The sequence below is a fragment of the Phacochoerus africanus genome, chromosome 2 (assembly GCF_016906955.1).
Source record: "Phacochoerus africanus isolate WHEZ1 chromosome 2, ROS_Pafr_v1, whole genome shotgun sequence".
Classification (NCBI taxonomy): Eukaryota; Metazoa; Chordata; class Mammalia; order Artiodactyla; family Suidae; genus Phacochoerus; species Phacochoerus africanus.
Window position 1 is genome coordinate 9,803,375 of NC_062545.1, and position 22,712 is coordinate 9,826,086.

Below are 22,712 nucleotides of genomic sequence, written 5' to 3' on the forward strand. Positions count from 1 at the left end.
TGCCGCTTGGACCCCGCGTTGCTGTGGCTGTGGTGTGCGTTGGCTACAGCTCCAATTTGACCCTTAGCCTGGGAACCTCCAGGCCTCAGGTGTGGGCCTAAAAAGCAAAAAAAAAGAAAAAAAAAAAAAAAGCAAGGACCTTGCTGAAGGTCCCGGAGGTAGTAAGAGGAGATTCGGTGACCTCTCCTACGATGAGGAAACCTTAGTTCCAGTCTAAGGAGTGAGAACACTGAGGATAAGCAAGGGACATGGAGGTTCAGAAGCCCCGCAGGATCCTCGGCTAATGCAGTTACTTCCCAAAGCTCTGCAGCATGTTTATATGGATTTTTAAAAAATGGTGTAAGGTTGACTCAGGAAATGCTTAGGATAAACAGACTTCTGCGGGATTTCTGTCTTTAATGTGATACTTTGGATTAGAGATGCCCAAGAGCAGAATATGTAAGGAGTGTGGTTATTTTTTTAGTTTTTTTTTTAAGATCTCTTCTGTTTCTTAGAACACACTTTAGAAAAAGCTGGGGTAAAACTTTAAGTCCTTGAAATGAGATTCAGGAGGAAGAAAAATGAGTCTCATATTTTGGGACTCATTTGATGGTCTTCCCCCAGCTTCCCCTCAGGGTTTCATATATTTAAATCCCAAAGTGAATTAAGTTGACTTTGGCATTTGAGGGATTGCATGACTTGCTTGGATCATCATAAAACAAAAAGTTGGACTGGAAATCACGGGGTAGAAGCATGAAACACATGCTTCATGTCTGGGGCATGGGCGTGGGCACAGGCGGCAGTCTGCGGGACTTGAGAACAAAAAGGTCTTAAATAAGGCCTTCTGGGATCGTCTCAGTCCACTCCTGGGTTCCTAAGGGCTGGTCCCATAAGCTGGGGTCACAGGGTGCCCGGCTTTCCCCTCCACTTCGGAACGCACAAGCGCCCTCGTGGGCAGAGGAGCAGGAAGGGAACCAGAAGCTTTCGCCACGCCAAAGAGCTTGCAAGGGGTCCCCCAGACCCGCTGACCCGGTGAGTGCCCCAGAGCTCCCGGACCAGCCTGCGGGCCAGGCCGCGGCGGAGACGTCCCTGCGTCCTGATTTCCAGTCCGAACCTCTTCGGACCAGACCCCCATTCTCCACAGCTGGAGCCTTGCTTCATTTCTCAGGCAACAAAGGGTACTCAGTGTTCTCGGGGCATAAACACTCTACTTGGAAGAGAAGTTTCTTTCTTTAATTGTCCTTAATTGTCCCACAAGAATGACCAGAAGGTGACTGGATCAGGGTCTCTGCTCAGCACCAGGAGGAGAGCGTGGCACACAGCACGGCCTCAATGCATTTCTGCTGAATGGATGAATAATGTGACATCAGAGCAGATTAGACGCTATCACCAACGATATTTATTGGCATTTTTAAAAGCGCGTTTGACTGCGGTTCCCAGGGGCTGCTGCCTGGGGAGGGGTGGAGGTCGGGCCTGGCTTCGGCTCCCCAGGGAAGGAAGTGAAGCAAAACTCAGCAAGAAGACAATGGGCTGACTGGAGGGTCACTCTGGCTCATTTATAATACTTTCTTGGCTTCCTTGCAGGTGAAGAGATACGGGGAATTTGTACATGGTACTTGATAGAAAAATGAAAGATTTCCAACAGTTTTTAAATGGATGATTTCAGGGCGAAAGCCATCTTCTTTTTGTAAAAGAGGTAGTTAATAGCTTACATTATATCTCACCAAACTGCTCATGCCCTCTTAAAAAAAAAAAAAGTCACTCTGTATTATAACTTCTAAAAAATAGCCTAACTAGTTTTTGAATAAGGCTACATTCACCAATAAAAACCGATTCTGTATCATTCTCAACTTCAGACAAAACATAGGAAGTTATTTCTGCACACATACCACCCCGTGATGTCTTATGTGACATTAAAAAAATGCACTCAAATACCAACAGATTCACCTTTATAGCACCATTCCAAAATACTAAACTTTCTTTGCACCTTTATTTTAATCTTTTTTTTTGTACACATTTAAAGTATGAGCATCCTGTAAATTTCTGAAAAGCCTCATAGGAAAAAAAAAACAACTAATTTTTAGGACAAAGCAATAACTCAGTTTGTAGGTAAGATGATCTCAGGCAGGCTGTCAGTTCTTCGTGGGCTTCGGGAGTCTTCATTCTGGGGTGAGAATGTAGAAAAGACGCTAAAATCGTCCTGGATTATTCTAGCCAATACGTTGCGTATCAGTGTGTAAAATCCTGTTGCTCAATGGTCAGACTCTAGGTATTGATTACAACTCAAACCATGACCACGACAGTCCTTTGTAATGTTTTACTCTTTTGATCGACAAACTTCCAAGTTTGAATACACCTTTTATTCATACTCTGTAAGAGAGAAGTTAGAATAATATTGAATTCCCTCTTACACATCTCCAGATCTGAAGCTCGGAGCACTGGAATCTGTTCTTAGCAAGCACATGTATTTGGAGGAGAATTATAAATGGGTTTTAAATTCAACATATATTTGGCTGCGTTCTTATATAAGAAGACTGTTTGATTAAGTAAAGTGGGAGTTGGTAGATGAGGAGACTGCTTGCAGAAAAAAACTTTTTCTTGTGACACTAGAGTCATGTTTCACACTCTGATTATAACTGAGCGCTCTCGTCTAACACTTCCATAGATTACCGCGAGCAGTGTGCCCCCGGATAACAGGTCTGGCGACAGGACTTGGGATTTCTGAGTCTGCTGGGGTTGGTAGGGTGGTGAAGAGGTAGAGTCAGCAGGGTGTCCACTGACAGCTCAACTCTGCAGCAGTTTCAAAGAAACTGATTGTTATACAATAACAGTCAATGACCCAGGAAGAAAAAAGTTGAAATGAGACGTGACTGGTATTAAAAAGCTGCTGTGCACCAGGTAGGAAGGGATATGAGAATATTAATATGCCCTGAAATAGAAATAATCACTTTGCACTATGTACACCACATACAATATAACATAGTCTCTTTAACATTGCACAATATAAATATCATACACGGTGGAGGAAACTAAAAGCCAAAGAACTTTGAGGCACACAGGAAAAACATGGACCAGACTCATCTCTGACGGCAAGTAAGACGGGGTTAGAAAAAGGCAGGAGGTTACGCGGTCAGGCCAGTGAGCCCTTAGGCTCCCACCCCACGGCTGGCAGCCGCCTCCCGCACACACTGAAAATTCTCAGACCTCCTTGATGTTAGAGTTGATTGCTTCCGACAAAGACTAATTAGCTAAGTACTTGGAGAAAAATCAAACTGTTGCTCCCCACTCTATAAAGCAGGTAACCCCTAAACGTCCCTCCTGGTCTCAGGGTTCTGTAGTGAGGGGCTACGTTAGTACGCGGCTGTATTTCCCTATTTCTGGTTACTGTGCAACCACTGTAAGGAAACCAGAACAGTATTCAAGAACACCCATCACAGTGCTTAACAAGATTTAATGTACATTTATTCTTAACATGTGGAACATATAAAGATTTTATACTGAATAAATGATATTCATTAAGCCAGAGGAAAAGGAGGAATTTACATCAAGTTTTTTTTTTCTTTTTTTTTTTTAAACTACATTATCTTGAAATACAAATGTGGAATCTCGTCACTGAAAAATCTTTGAAGTTGTGTTTCTTCCTTTTAGTTGTATGTTTTTTCTTTTTGTCTGTACGGGTAACCATTATCTAAATCAATCCATATGCAACCATTTCCACACCTTGATTCATGAAGCAAATTGTAATCAGCTGCTCTCCCGAAATAGAGCACGACTTTATACATACAGAAACTTGTACATTACCCTCTTTTTTTTGTTTTTTTTTTTATTTGTTTTTGTTTTTTGTATTTTTTCTTTTTTTTGAGATATGGCCCTAATGAAAAAATATATAAAATAAAAATAAAAAATTATTTAAATCTACCATCACTTCGTAGTTACCACATCATGAAAAAGAAACTAAAAACTTTGTACTAAAAAAAAAAAAAGAAAAAGAAAAAGAAAAAAATGAGGGTATGTTTAATGTACAACTTCTATATACATCACAGCCCATTAGGCAGTAAAAAAAAAAATATTTAAAAAATGATTAAAGGAATTGTGAAGAACTGTCACGCGGAAGGCCAACGACAGACAGCAGACGTGACGATAGTGGTGAGGAAGCAATTTCCCTTGATCGTTGTCAGGTATGTGTTTTCAATCTTAGCTTAAAAAAACATTGTTTTTGCTCCTAGCCTAATGGAACCATTTTTCCTGTGGAGAAACCAGTATCATTTCATAGTTTGACTGCTGACTGACACACCTCCGTGAGCCCCTATACCTACATCTCTAGAAGTTTCTATTGCACAGAACTTTGGGCGATGGGATACAGTTTGCATTATCTGAAGAAGAACACAGCCAGGAAATTGATCATTTTTCACTTTTTTTTTTTTTTTTTTGCCTCAGAGTGGTGAAATTTTCCCATCTTAGCATCTTTTGCCATGACTTTTCTCTTTAAAGTCAATTCGCTTCCCCCCCAAATGCAATACAACATGGAAAAGAACATTAAAAAGAAAATCTGTGAAAAACAAAAAGTGACCTTTGAATGCACTAGACAGCAACTTTGGTTAAAAAAAAAAAAAGGAAAAAAAACCCAAAAGGATGTACTTATGCACACAGACAGCGAATATTAATTTCATAACTGTTCGAATTAATTATCTCTTTAATTCCCAATTGGTAAATAGCGAATGGGGCAGAGGAGCAGAGATTTTCTTTCCTTCTTCCTACGCTGGATAAACAAGAACAGAAAACAGCCAGTTATACGGGAGCCTCTAGTCTTCACTCACACATGCTGCCTTCTCACTGGTGTCATAACTGCCCAATCTGAAACAGTACATCACAGATGACAGACGCAACCAGAGAGTTCAGGACAGCTGATATCGAGATATCCAGCAATCGACCCTCGTGCAGAAGGAATTCTGAGCGGTTCTCGTCCACTCTGGCCATGGCCAGCAGAGCCTTGGCCGCCCTGCACATCATGTCCACGCTAGGGGGCTCTAGAGGCGGGGGCTGCATGTGCATGAGGTTATGCTGGCTCTGCTGATACTGGGCCATGGTGACGCCATCCTCTAGGAAGCTTATCAAGTTGCCAATGCTCCCCTTTTGCACAGCTATCGCCCTGGCAGCCAGCGCGTCCCCCTGGGCAAGGTTCGACAAAAGCGCCATGGACATTTCTCGACAGACTGGGTTTTTGCGATCCCCAACGTACCTAACTAACGTGGCATAGAATTTCTCCTGACGACTAAATGGAGGCGTGGCCAAGATCAGGTCCACATTATTGTCCTGGATGCTGAGTTTACACAGCGTCTCCAGCACAAGTCTCTGAGGCGACAGGACAGAGTTGGGGCCCACGGTGGGAAAGGGGTCCTGTGCCTCCGCAGACGGGCACACCATCCAGTGCAGCAAGCCATCCAAAATTGGCAAGCAGATGCTTTCCGTGTACGCAGACAAGTCTAGCTGCCCAGAAATGTTGGCCAAAGTGACCAACGTGTTATCCCTCAAGACCTCGAGGCAGTCCCACCACCACTCATCTTTGCTGCAGGCCACCCCTTTGTCCTCGTCTTCCTCCTTCTCGTAGGTCTGCGGCGCTCGTTTTCTCTCGGGATGCTCGTGGTGAAGAAGAATCAGCTTCCCCAGGATCAGCACCAGGCCTGGATGTTTGGACATTTCGGCGTCATTCCCAGGCACAAAGGACAAGCTCCGGACGATATTCGACACGCAGATGCAGCGCTTAGCCAGCGAGTCCTGCCAGTGCGCGATGGTGCAGAGCGGGGCCTCGTCCCGGCTCCTCGGCTCGTCCTCCAGCAGCTTGATGTTGCGGTGACTTTTGGCTTGATGGATTCCGAAGGGGAACTTGCTGCTTTCGGCTTGGGTACCAGGGTTCGCGTCTTCGGGCAGAGCCCCTGGCCGGGCAGACAGGACGTCATCAATGGTCGCGATGATGCTTTTCTCTTGCTGCTCTTCAGAATCCGCTTTGCCTTCCTGGTCTTTCTTCCTGCCTGTGGAGCTTAACGGGGGAGGCGGACGCCTGCGAGGAGGAATTTCCATCTTGCTCTCAAAGTGAGTCTGGATGTGCTCGGTGGTGTCCCCGCCTCCGAGCTGCCAGTGCAGAAGCCCGCTGCTGAACTCCTGGACACGACCCAGCTTGTCAGACCGGTCGACCACAAACAGGTTGTTCTTTTTCACTATCTTTATCGGCAGCTTGTCGAACTTGCTGGCTTGCCTGGGCTTCTCCTTTGGGTCTGCGGTGGCGTCGGGGGAGGCCAAAGCCGTGCCGCTCCTGTCCTCCGGCTCCGGCTTCCCACCGCCCTCCTCCTCGTCCTCCTCCTCGTCCTCCTCCTCATCCATACATTCAGCATCTTCTTCCTCTTTCCCAGACTCATCGGCCAAGGACTGGCTGTCATCTCTCTTTACCGCGTTGTGATCAAGTGCTTTTTGGCTGGGGTCTCCCACTTCATACTCCATAAGGATCCCAAAAATGTCAATCAGGCATTTCCTAAAGTACTCTACTAAAAGCTCGAGAAATCCGGACAACTGGAGAGGGCGAGAAGGAGAAAGGCACAGTGTCATAACCTCGGGTGTGACTGAGAGGGCGAACATCCTGAGAGCTAGGCATGCGTTTCTACGGTTATTTTCACGGCTTCATTCCTTTTTGGCTGGGCCAAGAAGGAGAAACCAGGAATCAGTCAGAACTACCTTCCTGAATTTTTCATTATTCACCAAACCAAGAGTGACTGTCTTTCTTATCTCCTGTTCACTTTCCACATGACAACTTACTCGTTATTTTCACACTTCTGAAATGATCAGTGAGGGAGTGCTTTGCTGTTCTTCCCCTTTGTTTCTCATTTAGATACAATTCCATCATAACTAGGAGAGAATTTCAGCCAAAGTGAGTCTGTTCTCTTATTTATCTGAAACTTTGCTTGCCTGGATGTTTATGGTTCTCACTCTTAGGATTTTATGGTTATTTTCGTCCTAGATGCCATAAGTTATTCTAATTTACATTCTTCATATATTTTGGGGAAAAGATAATTTCAGCAATGCGGTAGCTCATAAATACACAAAATTAAAAACAAATCAATTTAGCCTCTGATAAAGGAATTGGGCTGTTTCATAGAAGGCACTTTGAAGTTTGTTAGTCACAACTTGGGCTGAAAGACGAAAGCCACTGTGAGAACCACCTTTGCTTCCTTTAAGCAAATGCGTATGTACATCAAGAAGACCAACACACTCCGTGACCAGCAGCTGCCTGCTCCCCACCCCCGACGGCACTGCATTTAGGGACGATAAAGGCTAAGTAAGTGAAAAAGGATTCCTTAATGATAGGTGGCACAGAAATCAACCACACTTTCATATCCTGCTGTTGGTTTCCTGAAGGTGGGTTTGAAACGATTATTAAGAAGTAAGGGAGGAGTTCCAGTCGCGGCTCAGTGGTTAATGAATCCGACTAAGAACCATGAGGTCGCGGGTTCCATTCCTGGCCTCGCTCAGTGGGTTAGGGATCCGGCGTTGCCGTGAGCTGTGGTGTGTAGGTCATAGACACGGCTCGGACCCCATGTTGCTGTGGCTCTGGCGTAGGCTGGCAGCTACGGCTCTGATTAGACCCCTAACCTGGGAACCTCCAAATGCCGCAGGTGCAGCCCTAAAATGACAAAACAAAAAAACAAAAAAAAAGAAGTAAGGGAAAACCCAGGTCCAAGCAGAGAGCGCTTGCTTTTAGGTATGAAGGCACAGTTTTTCAAGTGGAGGTCGGGGTCCGGATGTCCACCTCTTCTGTCCCCCTTAAAGCCTAGCTCCTCCCCAGGGCGAGGGAAGAGGGAGAGCTGCTACAGCGACTCTGGTCATGAACACGCGCACTCAGGAGGAGGTCACCCAGCACAAAGACCAAAGTGTACTGTGCTGGCGAAGGCAGCGGACAGTCTTTTAAGACTTACTTTCTATTAAAATGGACTTCATGAGATGTTTGGGACCTTATTAACACACTTGCCATCAACTGAAAAACTGCCCTTCAGGGCAACAATCCGGACTCCAACGAGAGAAGGAAGAGGAGTGGAAGGTTTGGGTTCCAGCTCAACAGAAGGGCGGCCGATGTTCTGGCTTTTTTGCAGCAAATGCAGAGAGTTGTTTCCACGGCATAGGAAAAATAACCCTGCCTTATTTTTGTTTCTAAATATTTCTTAAGAAGTCTGTAGTCCAGCTGACTCCCGGGCCTTTTTCCTAACTCTCAGCTCCCTTTCTCTCCTCTGGCGATTATGCTGGAAGCTACTTTAAGCCTTGCACAGAACAAAGGAAGGTTTTAAGCTCATTAAAAGTAGGAGTTTTTATTTTATTTTATTATTTATCTTTTTGCCGTTTCTTGGACCGCTGCTGCGGCATATGGAGATTCCCAGGCTAGGGGTTGAATTGGAGCTGTAGCCGCCAGCCTATACCAGAGCCACAGCAACGTGGGATCCGAGCCATGTCTGCAACCTACACCACAGCTCATGGCAATGCTGGATCCTTAACCCACTGAGCAAGGGCAGGGACCGAACCTGCAACCTCATGGTTCCTAGTCAGATTCGTTAACCACTGAGCCACGACGGGAACTCCAAAAGTAGGAGCTTTTAAATGATTGCTTCAAAATAACCTGGAAGGAGGCAGAAATGGGAGGGAACAGACCAAGACACAAGTCTGGCCCATGACTTCATCACTGCTGCGGCTGAGTGATGGGTACAAGGGCTTCATTAAACCGTTTTCTCTCCTTCTATATATACTATGTTTTCTGTAATATAAAAATTGCTTTTAAATTTTACATTTCTTTTCAAATAAGAGAAAGAGGTCTGGTTGCCCTGGAAAACAGGGTGGTGTCTCACTGCAGCCTACTGTACATCCCCGCTGACTAGAGCCATCACTTTGTTCCATTTGGATTAACTGCCATTGGCCTGCTGATATTCATTCTCAACAACCATTTCATTTTACCACTTTTGTCTACTCCATACACATACACGTGTGTGTACACAAGGTCACTGTTTTCTTATGAGAAATAGAAGTATGCGTGTATTTACATTAAAGATGAAGAGAAATGACGGTTCTCGAGAAAATTCGCAGAAAAGTATACCGATTGACGCTGGTTTGTAACAACCACGGTGATGACAAACTCGAGCTGTTGAGCGCTCACTGGCTCGGGCACCATGCGCTCCTTCAGTTTCTCAGTCTGTGCTGGTCCTCGGCTGGACCGGCGCCGGCTTACCTGGGAGAGGTTGAACGTAGCGACCGTGCTGTCATCATACAGAAGAATGTTAATAGTGTCCAAAGCCCACGTACTCTCGGCCAGGAGACCTGACTTAAGGGACATCATCACACGCCAGGCCTCAGGAGTAACTGCAGTTGGAAAAAACGACGGCGGGGTTAATACTGCCTCTAAGCACAGAGGAGAGAAAAGAACCAGAGAATCAGAAAAAGAAGGCGGGGTGACGTGGAATACGGATTTTTAAACAAATGCTCTTCGGGACAGCTGAAAGTGGTCATTTTGGGATTGAGATGGGGAGACGGGCTGCCCTGAGAAACTTCTGCAGCCGAAGAGCTTTTTGCTTTGCAGGTTAAATGGGAGGGGTGGCTAAACACAAACGGTCCTTTCTGTATTTGTCTTTTGCTCCATTCACAACTGTCTCAAGGTGACGTCTTCAGAAGGCTGGCAAATAGGCAGAATATAGGCACAATTTCATTCCCCAACAGCACAAGCTCAGATACGGAGTCTCCACTCTCCCACACCGTCTTCCCTCTGAGCTCCTGCCCGCAGAACACGCTGTTGACAGGTATTAGCACTTTGATGGTTCAGAATTTTCAGGACCTTGGCCTGAGCCAGAGGATGGGCTGGACTTTTGTTTTCCCCATTCCTCTTAGTGATGAAGCCACAGCAATGAGAGGAAAGGTTTGCAAGGTCTGTCACAAGACGGGACTAGGAGGGGAGCCCCATCATGTGTCTGAAAGTTCAAAGGGAAGCTATCTCAGGAAGCCGGCAGAAACAGCGGGTGCGGGAAGACCTGTGCTGTCAGAACCCCCAGAGCAGCAGCCAGGCCAGACCAACAGTGATCCCAAGGGCAGGAGGGGCCGCGGGTTGCCACTTTCGGTTTAATTTCATCTAGTTTTCAAAGTTTCTAAGGTAGACACATAATACTTTTGTAACAGAGAAGGCAAACTTTCATTTTAAAATGAGGACCCTAAGTTTCTCTACAATTTATACAATTGATACAATTAAGCTCTATTATTTCCTTTGCTGTGTTCTAAGTACTTCAAAAAATAATGCAGGAGGAGTTCCCACGGTGGCATAATGGGATCGGCAGCATCTCTGCAGCACCTCTGTGGCGCTGGGATGCAGGTTCCACCCCGGCCTGGCACAATGGGTTAAGGGTCCAGCATTGCACCTGAAGAGTAGGTCACAACTGCGGCGTGGATCTGATCCCTGGCCCAGGAACCCCATATGGTTTGGGGTGGCCAAAAAAGGAAAAAAAAAAAATGTAGGGAGTTCGCTGGTGGCTCAGCAGGTTAAGGATCCAGCACTGTCACTGCTGTGGCTCTGGTTGCTGCTGTGGCCTAGGTTGGATTTCTGGCTTGGGAACTTCTGCATGCCACGGGTGTGGGGGGAAAAAAAAATGCAGAAAAATGTAGTGTCATCCCAGAAATTCCGAATTTCTAATTAGTATTCAGAACATCTCACGCAGAATGAACAGGTGACATCAGCATTCAAATGAAAGAGTTCCTTGGGCCATATCAACAGTGCTACAGAGATTATATCAAATCCTACATATCGTACCATAGAAAATTTCATAGAGCCTATCATGTTACCTAGCTACACACCACAGCCAGGCTTCTATATTTTCCTAGGGAAACTCACTGTCTGTAGGTTATTACCAAAATTACAGAGTGGTTTTCTAGCAAAATTTCACAGGCCACCCTAATATTTCTGCAGTCTTGGAGTTGTTCTGTTAAGCACACAGGGCAGAGATGAAGTGTTGGGTTCAGCTTAGATCTTTTGAGAGCAAAGCACAGTAGGGAGTCACGAGGAATCCCTTGGAGCTCCCCTGTTGCTCTCCCTTCTCACACAAACAACATTCACACGTAAAGGTGCTGTTTTAATGCTCACTCCGGGGCTTAGTTCAGATTAGGGGCTTCCAACTATTGCTCCTGCACCAAAGTACGCCCTGGGAGTGTGCGATCCTAGAATTTCAGCCCTTTGAGATTAGGGGACCACATCTACCCTAAAACTAACATTCCAGATGGCAACCGGAGTCCGTCCGAGGAATGCTTACCGATATCTTTTGAGGTAATCTTTCGCCTTTGTTTCAAGACTGGCTGTGAGGCTTCCACAGAGCCAGGAGGAAAGGTGATCTCCCTTCTGACGGGGGGCGGCTGCGGCGGCGGCCCCGCGACCTGGGCCGTGGGGACGGTGGGCATGGCCTTCTGCATCTTCATGGCGGGCAGGAAGGGGGACTTGCTGGGAGACAGACGGCTCTCCAGGGAGCGCTGGAAGGACGCGGGGCTGGGCGCTCGGGAGATGTGATTTGGCAGTGACGGTGGCGTCTGGTAGGAGGACTGAGGCGGGCGAGTGATGGGCTGCATGGAGGCTGAAGAGGACATGTAAGGCTGACGCTGGCTGACGTGAGAAGGCCACTGGCTCTCGTGATTTATCCTTTGATCAGGTACCATCATATCATCCGTGCGGTTCATGCCTGGATAGGGAGGTGCCTGTGCAGGGCCGCCGGGGCCTTGCCTATTCTGGTAGGGGTAAGGCATATCGTTGCGTGTGGCCCACATACTCTGCTGAGGCCCTTCGCTGGAGGACGACTGCATCGGGCCGCCCATGATCTGGGGCGGGATGCCGTGGGGCTGCATCTGGCCCGGGCCCTGCATCCGCTCTCTGTTGTAGGGGTACGGGTACTGCCCCTGGATGGGCCGCCGGTCCGGGCCCGAGTAGGAACCGCTGTACTGGTTGTACATCTCCTGCTGCTGGTTGCCGTACTGCATGTTGTACACGTCTCCCTCGTGGCGCTTGGCGGGAGGCCCATACATGCCGTCCATATGGCGCTTGTAATTCTGCAAAGTCATACAGACGAATCACACCGATGTGCTTTTACAGGTATCACCCACACTTAAGTTAGACAAAACAGTTAGTACCTGGTGGAGCGTTCCTTTCAAAACGAGCACGGGGCGCTCCCGCAGCAGCGGAGGAGCGCGCCTTCACCCCGCCAGGCGCCCGGACGGGGCGCCCAGTTTGTTCCCACGCACGCACGTGCGTGCGAAATTGTCTGCAGGCGGAGCAAAAGCCTTCTCGCCTGGTATCTTCCAGGGCTGCGATTTGAGAGAGCATGGCTTTGGAGACCACTGCACAGGCAGGGCCGCCCCGGGGCTCGGAGATGCGCTAGGACGACTTCATAGGTAGAGAGAAATGTCGCGGGAACGGACTGAGCATTCTGAGGGCCAGCCCGGAGGGCTCTGCGGTCCAACAGATTCCTTGGGCCCAACTTTACAGAAGAGCCTCCACGCAGGACTGGCTCCTCAGAATGGACCTGTGGCCCCTGACACCGGACATTCCATAGCCCCCGCCCCGGCTGCCAGCTCAGCCGGGTCACATTCGCCATGAAAGCCTCTGAGGACAGGGCTGGCTGGAGTGGCCCCCGTTACCAAGCTCTCCTCCTGGGGCTCCCGGGGCTTCCTGCACTTGATCGGGGTGGGGAGCTCCTGACAGGAGCCAGCGGGAGGGACGCGGAGGCTCACAGGTTAATTAGTGTTCCAGCACTTTACTGGAAAGTTGTCTCAGATCAATTGGTTTGCTAATACAATTCCCTGTACAAACACGCTCCAGTAAAATTAATGTTTAAAATCCCTTCCATTTTACAAGCGGTCTTAGACCCGAAGAGCTGTTTACAACCAGCAAGTGCCTGTGCCTGAAAAGCCACAGCATGTCATGCAGTCCTCTGCATCAGTCATGTCACTGCAAGGTTATCTCACATATTTCAAGATCTCTGAGCTACAGTGCTGTGCAAAGAGCATAACCCCAAGCACCTATCAAACACACTCTTCCTCTCTTACTCTTAGAAACAAATCAACATTCACTGTTAGCACATATACCTTGTTTTTCTTACATATCCTCTTTAAAACATAGGGACAAATTTCTGTGCTAGAATGTCATTTGATACAATAGGACACAGAACAGATAGATGAGTAAAATATACCTGAACTTGGACTTATTATTTGCAAGATGAAATGTCCATAACTTCCTACAACATGTTATATTTAAGAGCTATTTCTACCCAATTTGCTGATTTCAAAATCCTATTTTTCTAGCATAAACAAATTGTTCAATAAATGCTAATCATTTTTGTTACACTTCCTAAAACTCTTCGGAAGTAATACAGGTTTGAATGTTAAGCAGAGAGCACGCTGCTCGCCAACTCACCGTCTGCTGTGGATACAGGCCTGGCTGGTGTCCTCCATATGGCGGCTGTCCTGAGGGAGGGCCTTGGCCTGGGTACTGCTGCCCGTAAGGTTCATGCCTAGAATGAGGCATTCAAAGGAAACCTCATTTACCATGGACCCTGGGCCAAGGGAGAGGAAGAGTCCATTTCTGGAAACCCCAGCGCTGTCTTTCCTTCACCCCGAGCAGCAGCAGCGCTTCAGCACCCACTCTGGGAGCGCTGCCAACCCCCGGCGGGTGGGTGGGAGGAGTCCTGCTGGGAGGGCAGCACCCTCGGCCTTTGAGGAGAGGCCCCGCCCGGCCACCGAGGGGCCAGGGAGGGCATGACACACACTGACGTGAGGCATTAACGAGGGCAAGAAACAACAGAAGAACCTAGGAACCAAGGCAGTACTTCTAGGAGTACCAGGGCACTGACATATAATTGTGGAAAGTGTTTCTACCTCTTCCTTGCTCATCGTGAATATAAAACGTGCGAGTTTCTGAAGGGATACTTCAAAATGAATCCACATGAAATGAAGTTTGTAAAGACATAACTACTCAAAATTTCTAAGTCCTGGCGTTCCCGTCATGGCGCAACAGAAACAAATCTGACTAGGAACCATGAGGCTGTGGGTTCGATGGCCTGGCCTTGCTCAGTGGGTAAAGGATCTGGCGTTGCCATGAGCTGTAGTGAAGCTCGCAGACGCAGCTTGGAACCCGCGTTGCTGTGGCTATGGAGTAGGTTGCCAGCTGTAGCTCCGATTAGACCCCTAGCCTGGGAACCTCTATATGCCACAGGTGCAGCCATAAAAAGCAAAAAACAAACAAACAAACAAAAAAACCCCTAAGTCCTATGACCCTAAAAGGCTACAAAAAAGAGCAGCAGGAATGATATAAATGTACTTCTATTAAATCACAATACAATTATTTATATTGAGAAATTATAAACACCACAAAAATAGCATGTTTAAAAAAACCAACAGAATTGAAATTTTAAAAACTAAGCTGGTGTAGTTACTATACTGAATCTTGTAAGAGAGAATTCTCGAACTGAACATATTCCTAAACTGGTCAAGAAATAAGAAAATGTGTACAGTAGAAACTGGCACATTGTAAATCAACTGTACTTTAATTTTAAAAAACAAAAAAGATTTAAAAAGAAAATAAATATTTATTTTTTATCATTATTATTTTTACCATCCAAAGTCAAGGTTCTTTTTTTTAATATAGAATGCTTTTTATTTATTTCTTTTTAATCACAGCTGGTTTACAGTGTTCTGTCAATTTTCTAATAAATGAATTTTTGGAATATTACATGTAAAACAGCTAAAGGGGAAGTTTCTGCTAATGACATTGCCATCTAGAAGGAAGCTTATAGTTGGGAGAAAAATAAAATTGACACAGATGAAATTCAAGCTGAACAAGTAACACTTCTCAGAGGAGAAAGCTTAATGGGTTAAGTCCTCATGTGGTAGACCCGAAATGATTAAACCTAGGCCATGCAATGTTCTGGAAGGCATTTTCGAAGAAAAAGAAAATGTGCTTGGGTTCCTTTAAGAATGGATGTCCCAGGATGACTCTTCTTTTAATATCATCAGCCCACTCCCCACAGAAAGCTTTTCTTGGCCCCTCAAAAACAAGGAGTCGTGGCTCAGTGGTAACAAACCTGACTAGTATCCATGAGGATGCGGGTTCAATCCCTGGCCTCACTCAGTGGGTTAAGGATCCAGTGTTGCTGTGAGCTGTGGTATAGGTCGCAGATGCGGCTTGGATCCCGAGTTGTTGTGGCCGGGTGTAGGCCAGCAGCTGCAGCTCCAATTTGACCCATCGCCTGGGAATATCCATATACCATGGGTGTGGCCCTAAAAAAATAAAAAACCCCCAAACAACATCAACAACAAAACAGGAAAAACCAAACCGAATCTTGGTAAAATCCTTACCCAGTACACTGGACATCACCAAACGGCTGACTAAGGCAGATTTCACAGACAGACTTCCCCATGGCCAGCGTCAGATTAGAAGCTGAGATTCCCAGGTCTAGCAGGAAGTACCATACTGCTTTGAGTGTGTGATGCTGTGTAAATTCACCAACCAGGCTCATGGAAAATGCTACAAGGAAACTATTTCGTAAAGCAGTGATTCTACAAACCTTTCTTTCCTTTGGGTTAAACCAGGGAGCCTTCACTACTGAACTGTCCCTGTAACCCCAGCAGGTGGACTGAGGAAAGGCGGGCTGAGTGGGCAGAGGCCTCCCACACAGGATTCCCAAGGAGCGGATGGAAGCAGTGCCTGGCCTCAGGCCTGTCCCGGTGGCTACAGTTAGAACAAGAGCCTCCTACTGTGCTGCCACCATTTTCCTTTAAAAATCAGACACTAAACTGCAGGCTTTGCTTCTGAGCACCGCTCCCTAGGGAGGTAAGGAACGGGCCAACCAAAGGCAGGACCTGGCAGGGCCTTGCTCACCGAAGTGCACCCTGAGCCACTATTTTAGGAAGCAGCTTCCTGTTACTTCTCAGAGACACTTCAATGATTCTCCTTCCGTCTTATTAAAATAACCTGGGCCAGCACTGCAACCTGACTTGCTGTTTTAATACTGAGATGCTGCCCTGAAAAAGAGGTCCTGAAAGAAAAAAAAAAAAAATTCACAGGGAGCAGTGGGACCATCTAAAAAATCAATGCCTGGAAGCCCTTGCTGAGAACCCACGACCGCCAGAGCCTGCTGACAGCCCCGAGTGGTACCACTGCCCAGACCTTGAGGCGCTGCGGGTCACGGGAGGAGCCACGCATGGAGGCGGCGGTGTCGGTGTGGTGACAGTGGCTGGGATGACACTGGCTCTTATATTCTTAGGGAGAAGACTCCTGCCCTGGCCAGCCCAGCCCCTGTATGTTTCTAATTCATGCTTTGGGGTGCTTGCTAATAAAAGCACAGCTGTACTTGGTGGCTTGGGAACAAGGTCCTTCTCCACAGTCCTGCTACGGTCGTCCGTTGAGTGAACGCAGCCAGCTGACACCCACAATCCTTTTTTTTTTTCGGTCTTTTTGTCCTTTTAGGGCCACACCCACAGCATATGGAAGTTCCCAGGCTAGGGGTCAAATCGGAGCCATAGCCACTGGCCTATACCACAGCCAGAGCAACACCGGATCCGAGCCGCGTCTGCGACCCACACCACACACAGCTCACCCAAACATTGGATCCTGAACCCACTGAGCGAGGCCAGGGATCGAACCCGCCACCTCATGGTTCCCAGTCGGATTCATTTCCGCTGCACCACGACGGGAACTCCCTCACAATCCTTCTTAACTTCGGCAGGAAAGCAGACACCAGGGCTACCAGGGCTTGGAAATGTGTGTGTGTGTGTGTGGAGAGCAGTTTCTAGTAAATCATGGCATCTTTGTCTTAGGAAACACTCACCTTCGATCGTAACTGGCCCCATAGGGAAACTGCTGCCGCTGCCCCATGCCTAGACTGGACATGGCTCCAGACGGACTCTGGTTATACATGTCCTGCATGCTGCTGGTGGGCATCTGTCCTTGCGTCATAAACGGCTCGCTACTTCCAGGCACTGCAATATTTTTAATAACAGAAAAAATATTAAGCCAAAGGGTCCCAACATCCCTTGCTGTCATTTCTGTTATCCTAACATGACAGACAAAAATACCAGTGAAAGAGCATAAGGCCTGGAGTCGAGATGGGGCCTGCTGGGGGCAGGATTCCGACTCGGACCTCAAGGTCCCCCGTCATGCCCACACGGGTCTGAGTCTCTCCCTTGGACTGTGGGTAGGAACTAGGAACGCGATGGGCATCACAGGGCAAAAGGGATTTCACAGATGTAATCAGCTGGCCAAGTTAACCCAAAGGGAGAGCGCCCACGCGGGGCCTTTAAGTGGTTGCCTAGTGGTGTGAGACAGATCAAGTCAAGTTGGAGATACGCTGGCCTTGAAGAAGCAGCGGAGAGAGCCACGCATCAGGAAGGACGGCAGCCTCAAGGAGCAGAGAAGCCCTCAGAGAGGACAGTAAACAAGAAAACAGGACTTCAGTCCTACAACTGCAAGGAACGCAATTCTGCCAACAACTCGAACCAGCTCAGAAGAGATGGAGTCCTGGCTGACAGCTTGATTTCTGCTGTGAGACCCTGAGCTGAGAATCCACAGAAACCGCAAGGGCATACACGTATGCTGTTTCCAGCTGCATGTTTGTGGTGCTTTGTTATGCAGTAACAAAACAGACACAGGCCCAGACCTGCACTTATGTGGGTAAACTGCCTAATTTCTAAGTCTAAATTCCTTGTCTATAAAATGAGGTTGACAATATCATCTCATTGAACGGTTGTAAGGAAACGATGAAATATGTACATAGAGTTAGTTCCCTTCCCGTTTAGAAAAAGAAGAGAAAGCCTTAACATAACTGCCCAAACACCGACTCCCTTCAAAATCAGGATGAAGAAAATCAGTAGGGAGTTAAGAACAGCTCGAGAAGGGATAAGACACAACTATTTCTAACAAAGGGTAGAATGTCAATTAGGTCAAATATGCAAATTAGCATCAGCTCAGAGCCTGAAGGAAATTGGGTCAAGCCCAGAAACTAGCCTGTAGGCAAATTAAACATTTTAATGCAAATCTTAATTGATACACACAATTACAACCTTTCTTTATCCTATGAAGGTTACTTTTATGATCCATGAGATAAAAGCTGATTAAAATTTTGTGAGCTGATAAAAAAAATTTGTTTGGCTGGTAGAGAGGTGCAAATAATGCAGCCTGTTAGTGGTAGAATGTATTTTGCTCTGTAAGGGGGCTTTCCCATACTTTCTCTCTTACAGGAGCTTATATCAACCTGCAGTAGAGCCGGTTTTGATGCTACTGCCCATTTTGTGAAAGAGACAGACAGAGATAAGGGGGTAAAGTTAAATAGCTTAATTCCCTAATACAGAGTTCTTAAAAATCAATAAGAAAAAAGACCGTCAAATTCAAAAATGGGTAAACACACCAATGGACATTCACAGGAAAAGAAAAATAAATGGTCCACCACTACATGAAAAGATAAGTGACCTCACTAATCATTAAGGAAATTCAAGTGAAAACAATAACTTCCCCCTCCCCCAGTCTGACCGGCAAATAATAAAATGACTGAGAATACACACATGCTCATGTTAAAAGTATTAAGCTGGTACAACTTTCACCAATACCTCCATGAGAGACTCTACTTTGGTGACCCCCGTGAGAAGCACATCTCTGGGTATTCACAGCCTGTGAAGCCCACACACTATGAGGCCAGGCTTGGTCACATGACCAGCTTTGACCAATGTGACACAGCAGAGGGTTGGAGGCGGCTGCAAATGGGGATGTGCTCTTGGAGGGCTCGTGCCTGGAAACCGTCTACGGCAGCATGAGGTGCCCGAGAAGCGCCACGGAAAGGCGTCATGGAAATGCCCCACAGAGGAGGCCTCAGGATGACACCGGCCACTCAAGTGACACCCCAGCTCCAGCGGAGCGCGCCCTCTGGCTTCAGATGACTCAGCTGACAACACATGGAGCCAAGAGCCACCCCGCCCACCCCAGAACTGTGAGATACAATTAAGTGTTGTTAGAGCTAAGTTTGGGGGTAGTTTGTTACAACAGTAAAATATACTGAGCAAACTGAGAAAGAATTCTTCTCCTTGGATTCAATTATTCTACTTCTAGGAATCTATGTCACTGAAACGCTTACGAGTGTGAAAAAACAGCTCAACTTTAATAATCGCTGTATCATTATTTTTAATAGCAGAATGTTATGAAACAACCCATTCATTACTAGGGCATTAAAAAGAATAAGTTGGATTTTCTGTGTTGATATTAATAAATATTCAAAATACACTAAGTTAAATAATATATAAATATTCACTATTGTTCACGTGTAAGTATTTAATCAGTCAACCCCTCAATCAGTGATGAATTAAGATAAGTAGGTGGGAGAGTTCCCTGGTGGCTCAGTGGGTTAAGGATCTGGCATTATCATCGCTGTAGCACAGGTCTGATCCCCAGCCTGGGAACTTTTGCATGGCGTGGATGTGGCCAAAAAAATTAAAAAAAGATAAGTAGGTGGGAAAGGCAGGTGGATAGGTGGGGCCAAGGCTACTCAGGGTTCCTGAATCGTAGATTAGGCTTTTTCATCTCCTCCTCCACCACCACACAGGTCAACAGCAGGAACAGCAGCACCAACAACAAAGAGCATGATATCCACTGATGTCGGTCAGGAAATAAAAAAGCAGAGCACCATCAAGTTCACTGAATATAAGTTCACAGACTAGAGCGAACTGAGGAACGGAAACCTTTACTGTAATGGCGATGAGGCTGTGAGAGCATCTGTGTTCTGTGGATGTGCTGCTTATCTGCTTTAATTTGGTCTTCAACTCACCAGCACTGAAAGGCAGCAGGCAAGTTGAAATATACTGGGGAGTGTGAGATGGAGCTTCTCTCTGAGCCGCTGTGTCATTTGCACAGTTGATGAGAACACATGACACAGCTGCCTAGAACCTAACAAGGTCATCCACAACTGTCCCCCTCCACCCCACATTAACTTTCACTATAAAAAATTACAGGTGTGGAGTTCCCGTCATGGCGCAGTGGTTAACGAATCGGACTAGGAACCATGAGGTTGCGGGTTCGGTCCCTGCCCTTGCTCAGCAGGTTAAGGATCTGGCATTGCCGTGAGCTGTGGTGTAGGTTGCAGATGCGGCTCGGATCCCGCGTTGCTGTGGCTCTGGCATAGGCTGGCAGCTACAGCTCTGATTCAACCCCTAGCCTGGGAACCTCCATATGCCGCGGGAGCGGCCCAGGAAATAGCAAAAAGACAAAAAAAATAAATAAAATAAAATAAAATAAAAATTACAGGTGTAAGGAAACAAAAGAAATAGAACCATGGCTGTCTAATACAGCATAGAGATAGGATTTTGGAAGAGTTCACAACAACTTTTGAAACCAGATTCCAAACTTACTCATTATTTTTCCATCTTATCGTCAGATTTTCAGAGTCTAAAAATGTTATACAACCACCGACAGCACTAACAACATGTTCTTTCCAGCATCTCACACCCTTAAGAAAAACAGCTCACTCCAGCATTCACAAGGCTTTTGAATTTCTGAGCTTATGGATTTATTGCCTGTTCTGCAAAATCTTTACCTGGAATAAGCAGTTCCTAAGCTTTTGAAAGGAGACATTATAGATTATCTTGCTTTGTGTAACAGATACCTGAGATACACATGAAATGTAATCTTATTTGTTAACTAAATGGTTATATGCCCAACATTTAAAATTTTGAGATTATGTTCATTTTTCATTGCTCCATAATACTTGTGAAAACCAAGGCTTCGCTCCACTTAAGACAATAGACCAAGTAATTCGTGTACTCTACACATCTAAATACAGCAAAAGAGCTATTATTTAAGGGATCCTAGAAGAAAATATTATTCGCTGTTTTTCCACATGTGTTTCAAAAACATCCATATTCAGTTTCACAGGGCCCAGCTGCACTGGGAGCGTGCAACAGCATTTGGAAGCGGGGCCCACCGGAGGCGCCAAAAGGGCAGTGGCTCAGACGCCTGTGGTCTCAGGGCTAAGTGAACGCAGGGGCTGATAAGCACAGAGGAAGAACCACTCTGGTGTTCGGGGATGTCAGTGAGAACCCGGCGGTCTCGTCCACCCTAGAGCTGTCCTTCGTTCTCCAAGATTATAACCAATTCCACCGCTCTGCCCAGCTCGACATACCCTCCACCACGTCCCACCTCAACATCCCCAAGCCGGCTCTGGGTCCTCTTCTCCACCTTGTCCACTGCCCTGCGTCCACACCATCGGGAGTAACGGCCAACCCGTGTCTCCCTCCTTCCCGGCTCCCCACCCCCTCGGGGGTAAGGTCTGCACCCTCTTAGTCACCAGCACACAGATCTTCTTCCTTCCGCCCCACATCCAATCCATCGGCACGTCCGGCTGTTTCTATGCCCCAAACACAGACTGAGTGGTTCCACTTCTCTCGCCCTTCGGGGGAGGGTCTGACTCCATCGCGTCTCCCTGGACTTGACAATGGTCCCCCCAACTCTACCCTCACTCCTCCCATCCATTCTCCATCCGTGGCCAGTTATTTATATTCACTTTAAGCAATAACCCCAGCCACCTCACCCGCACGCCCAGGAAGGCTGAAAGGCTCTGGCCCCCTTGGCCCCGCTGCGCCCAACCTGCCCTGTGCTCGTTATGCCCCAGAAGCCATCCACCTGCTCTAGTGCACCAAGCGCGCCTGCCTCAGCGCCCCCAGCTCCCTGCTCCCCCGACTGGCTCCCCGTCCCTCAAGTCTCAGCAGATAACCATCAGCTCCCTGGAGTCCCTGCCACCCCCGCCCAACATCCCTGCTCTTCATGCCCTTTCTTCCTTTTTGTGTCCTTTCTTCCATCAATCGCGGTCTTTTGTCACCTGTATGTGGCTTAGCTTTCATTTTATTTGCAGTTTGTAGACCGTCAGCTCCACAAGGGACTATCTCATTTGCCAACATGCTGCCCAGCACCAGCCCCACACACAGCCCAGGTGAGGTGACAACAATGACACCGACTGGAGGCGGCCCTGAGCACGCGAGCTTATGACAGGTGTCAGTCGCCCTTCAGTTAGTCCTCATGATCCATGATTTTCCCAAATCCTAGATGAGGAGACCAAGGCACAGAGATGCTAAGTACTTTCCTCAAGGGGAGCCATGTAGTGGCCGGAGAGCTGGGACTCAGTCGTGTCTCGAATGGGTCAGTGACTTGGCCGGGGGACGGCAGAGAGAAGAAGCCTGGGCAGAGGCCCCTCGGCACTTGCCTTTTCTCATTCCTCCAAAGGGGTCCTTGTTGGGCTCGTAGGGCATTCTGCCCATCACGTCCGGCATGCTCATGCCCTGCTGGTAGGGGGCGCTCGGAGTCATGGAGTTGCGTTTGGGGAACGATGCATCACTTGCGTCCGAGAATGGGTCGTGCACACTGACTGTACTGCTTCTGGTGAGATGAGAGACATGAAAGCTTGATGACAGAGCATTCGTCATCTCCAAACACTAATTTGGAAAAGAGTCCAATTTTGAAATGTGAACATGCAAAAACCATCCAAAATAAACTACGTGAATAAGCTAGTGGTGACCGATATTTAGACACTCACTAGAGAACACTATTTCCTCTCTCGGAGTTTAGCCCCCGCCCCCACCATTAAAAGACAGACCTGGAGTTCCCGTCGTGGCGCAGTGGTTAACGAATCCGACTAGGAACCATGAGGTTG

The 22,712-nt window shown here is 47.2% G+C and overlaps 1 protein-coding gene across 8 annotated transcripts in view; it reads right to left on the reverse strand.

Annotated features, from left to right (window-relative positions):
• Nucleotides 1–1,355: 1,355 nt before the first annotated feature.
• ARID1B (AT-rich interaction domain 1B) overlaps nucleotides 1,356–22,712 on the reverse strand; it is a 439,972-nt gene continuing 418,615 nt past the window's right edge. For all 8 annotated transcript variants that reach the window (XM_047769863.1, XM_047769862.1, XM_047769858.1 and 5 more), the window contains 6 exons: nucleotides 22,266–22,438; nucleotides 16,857–17,007; nucleotides 13,445–13,541; nucleotides 11,298–12,081; nucleotides 9,239–9,369; nucleotides 1,356–6,543 (listed from right to left, as the gene is read on the reverse strand). In XM_047769863.1, the coding sequence (XP_047625819.1) occupies nucleotides 4,819–6,543; nucleotides 9,239–9,369; nucleotides 11,298–12,081; nucleotides 13,445–13,541; nucleotides 16,857–17,007; nucleotides 22,266–22,438 (3,061 nt within the window). In that variant the 3' untranslated portion in view covers nucleotides 1,356–4,818. The remainder of the gene's footprint in view (nucleotides 6,544–9,238; nucleotides 9,370–11,297; nucleotides 12,082–13,444; nucleotides 13,542–16,856; nucleotides 17,008–22,265; nucleotides 22,439–22,712) is intronic.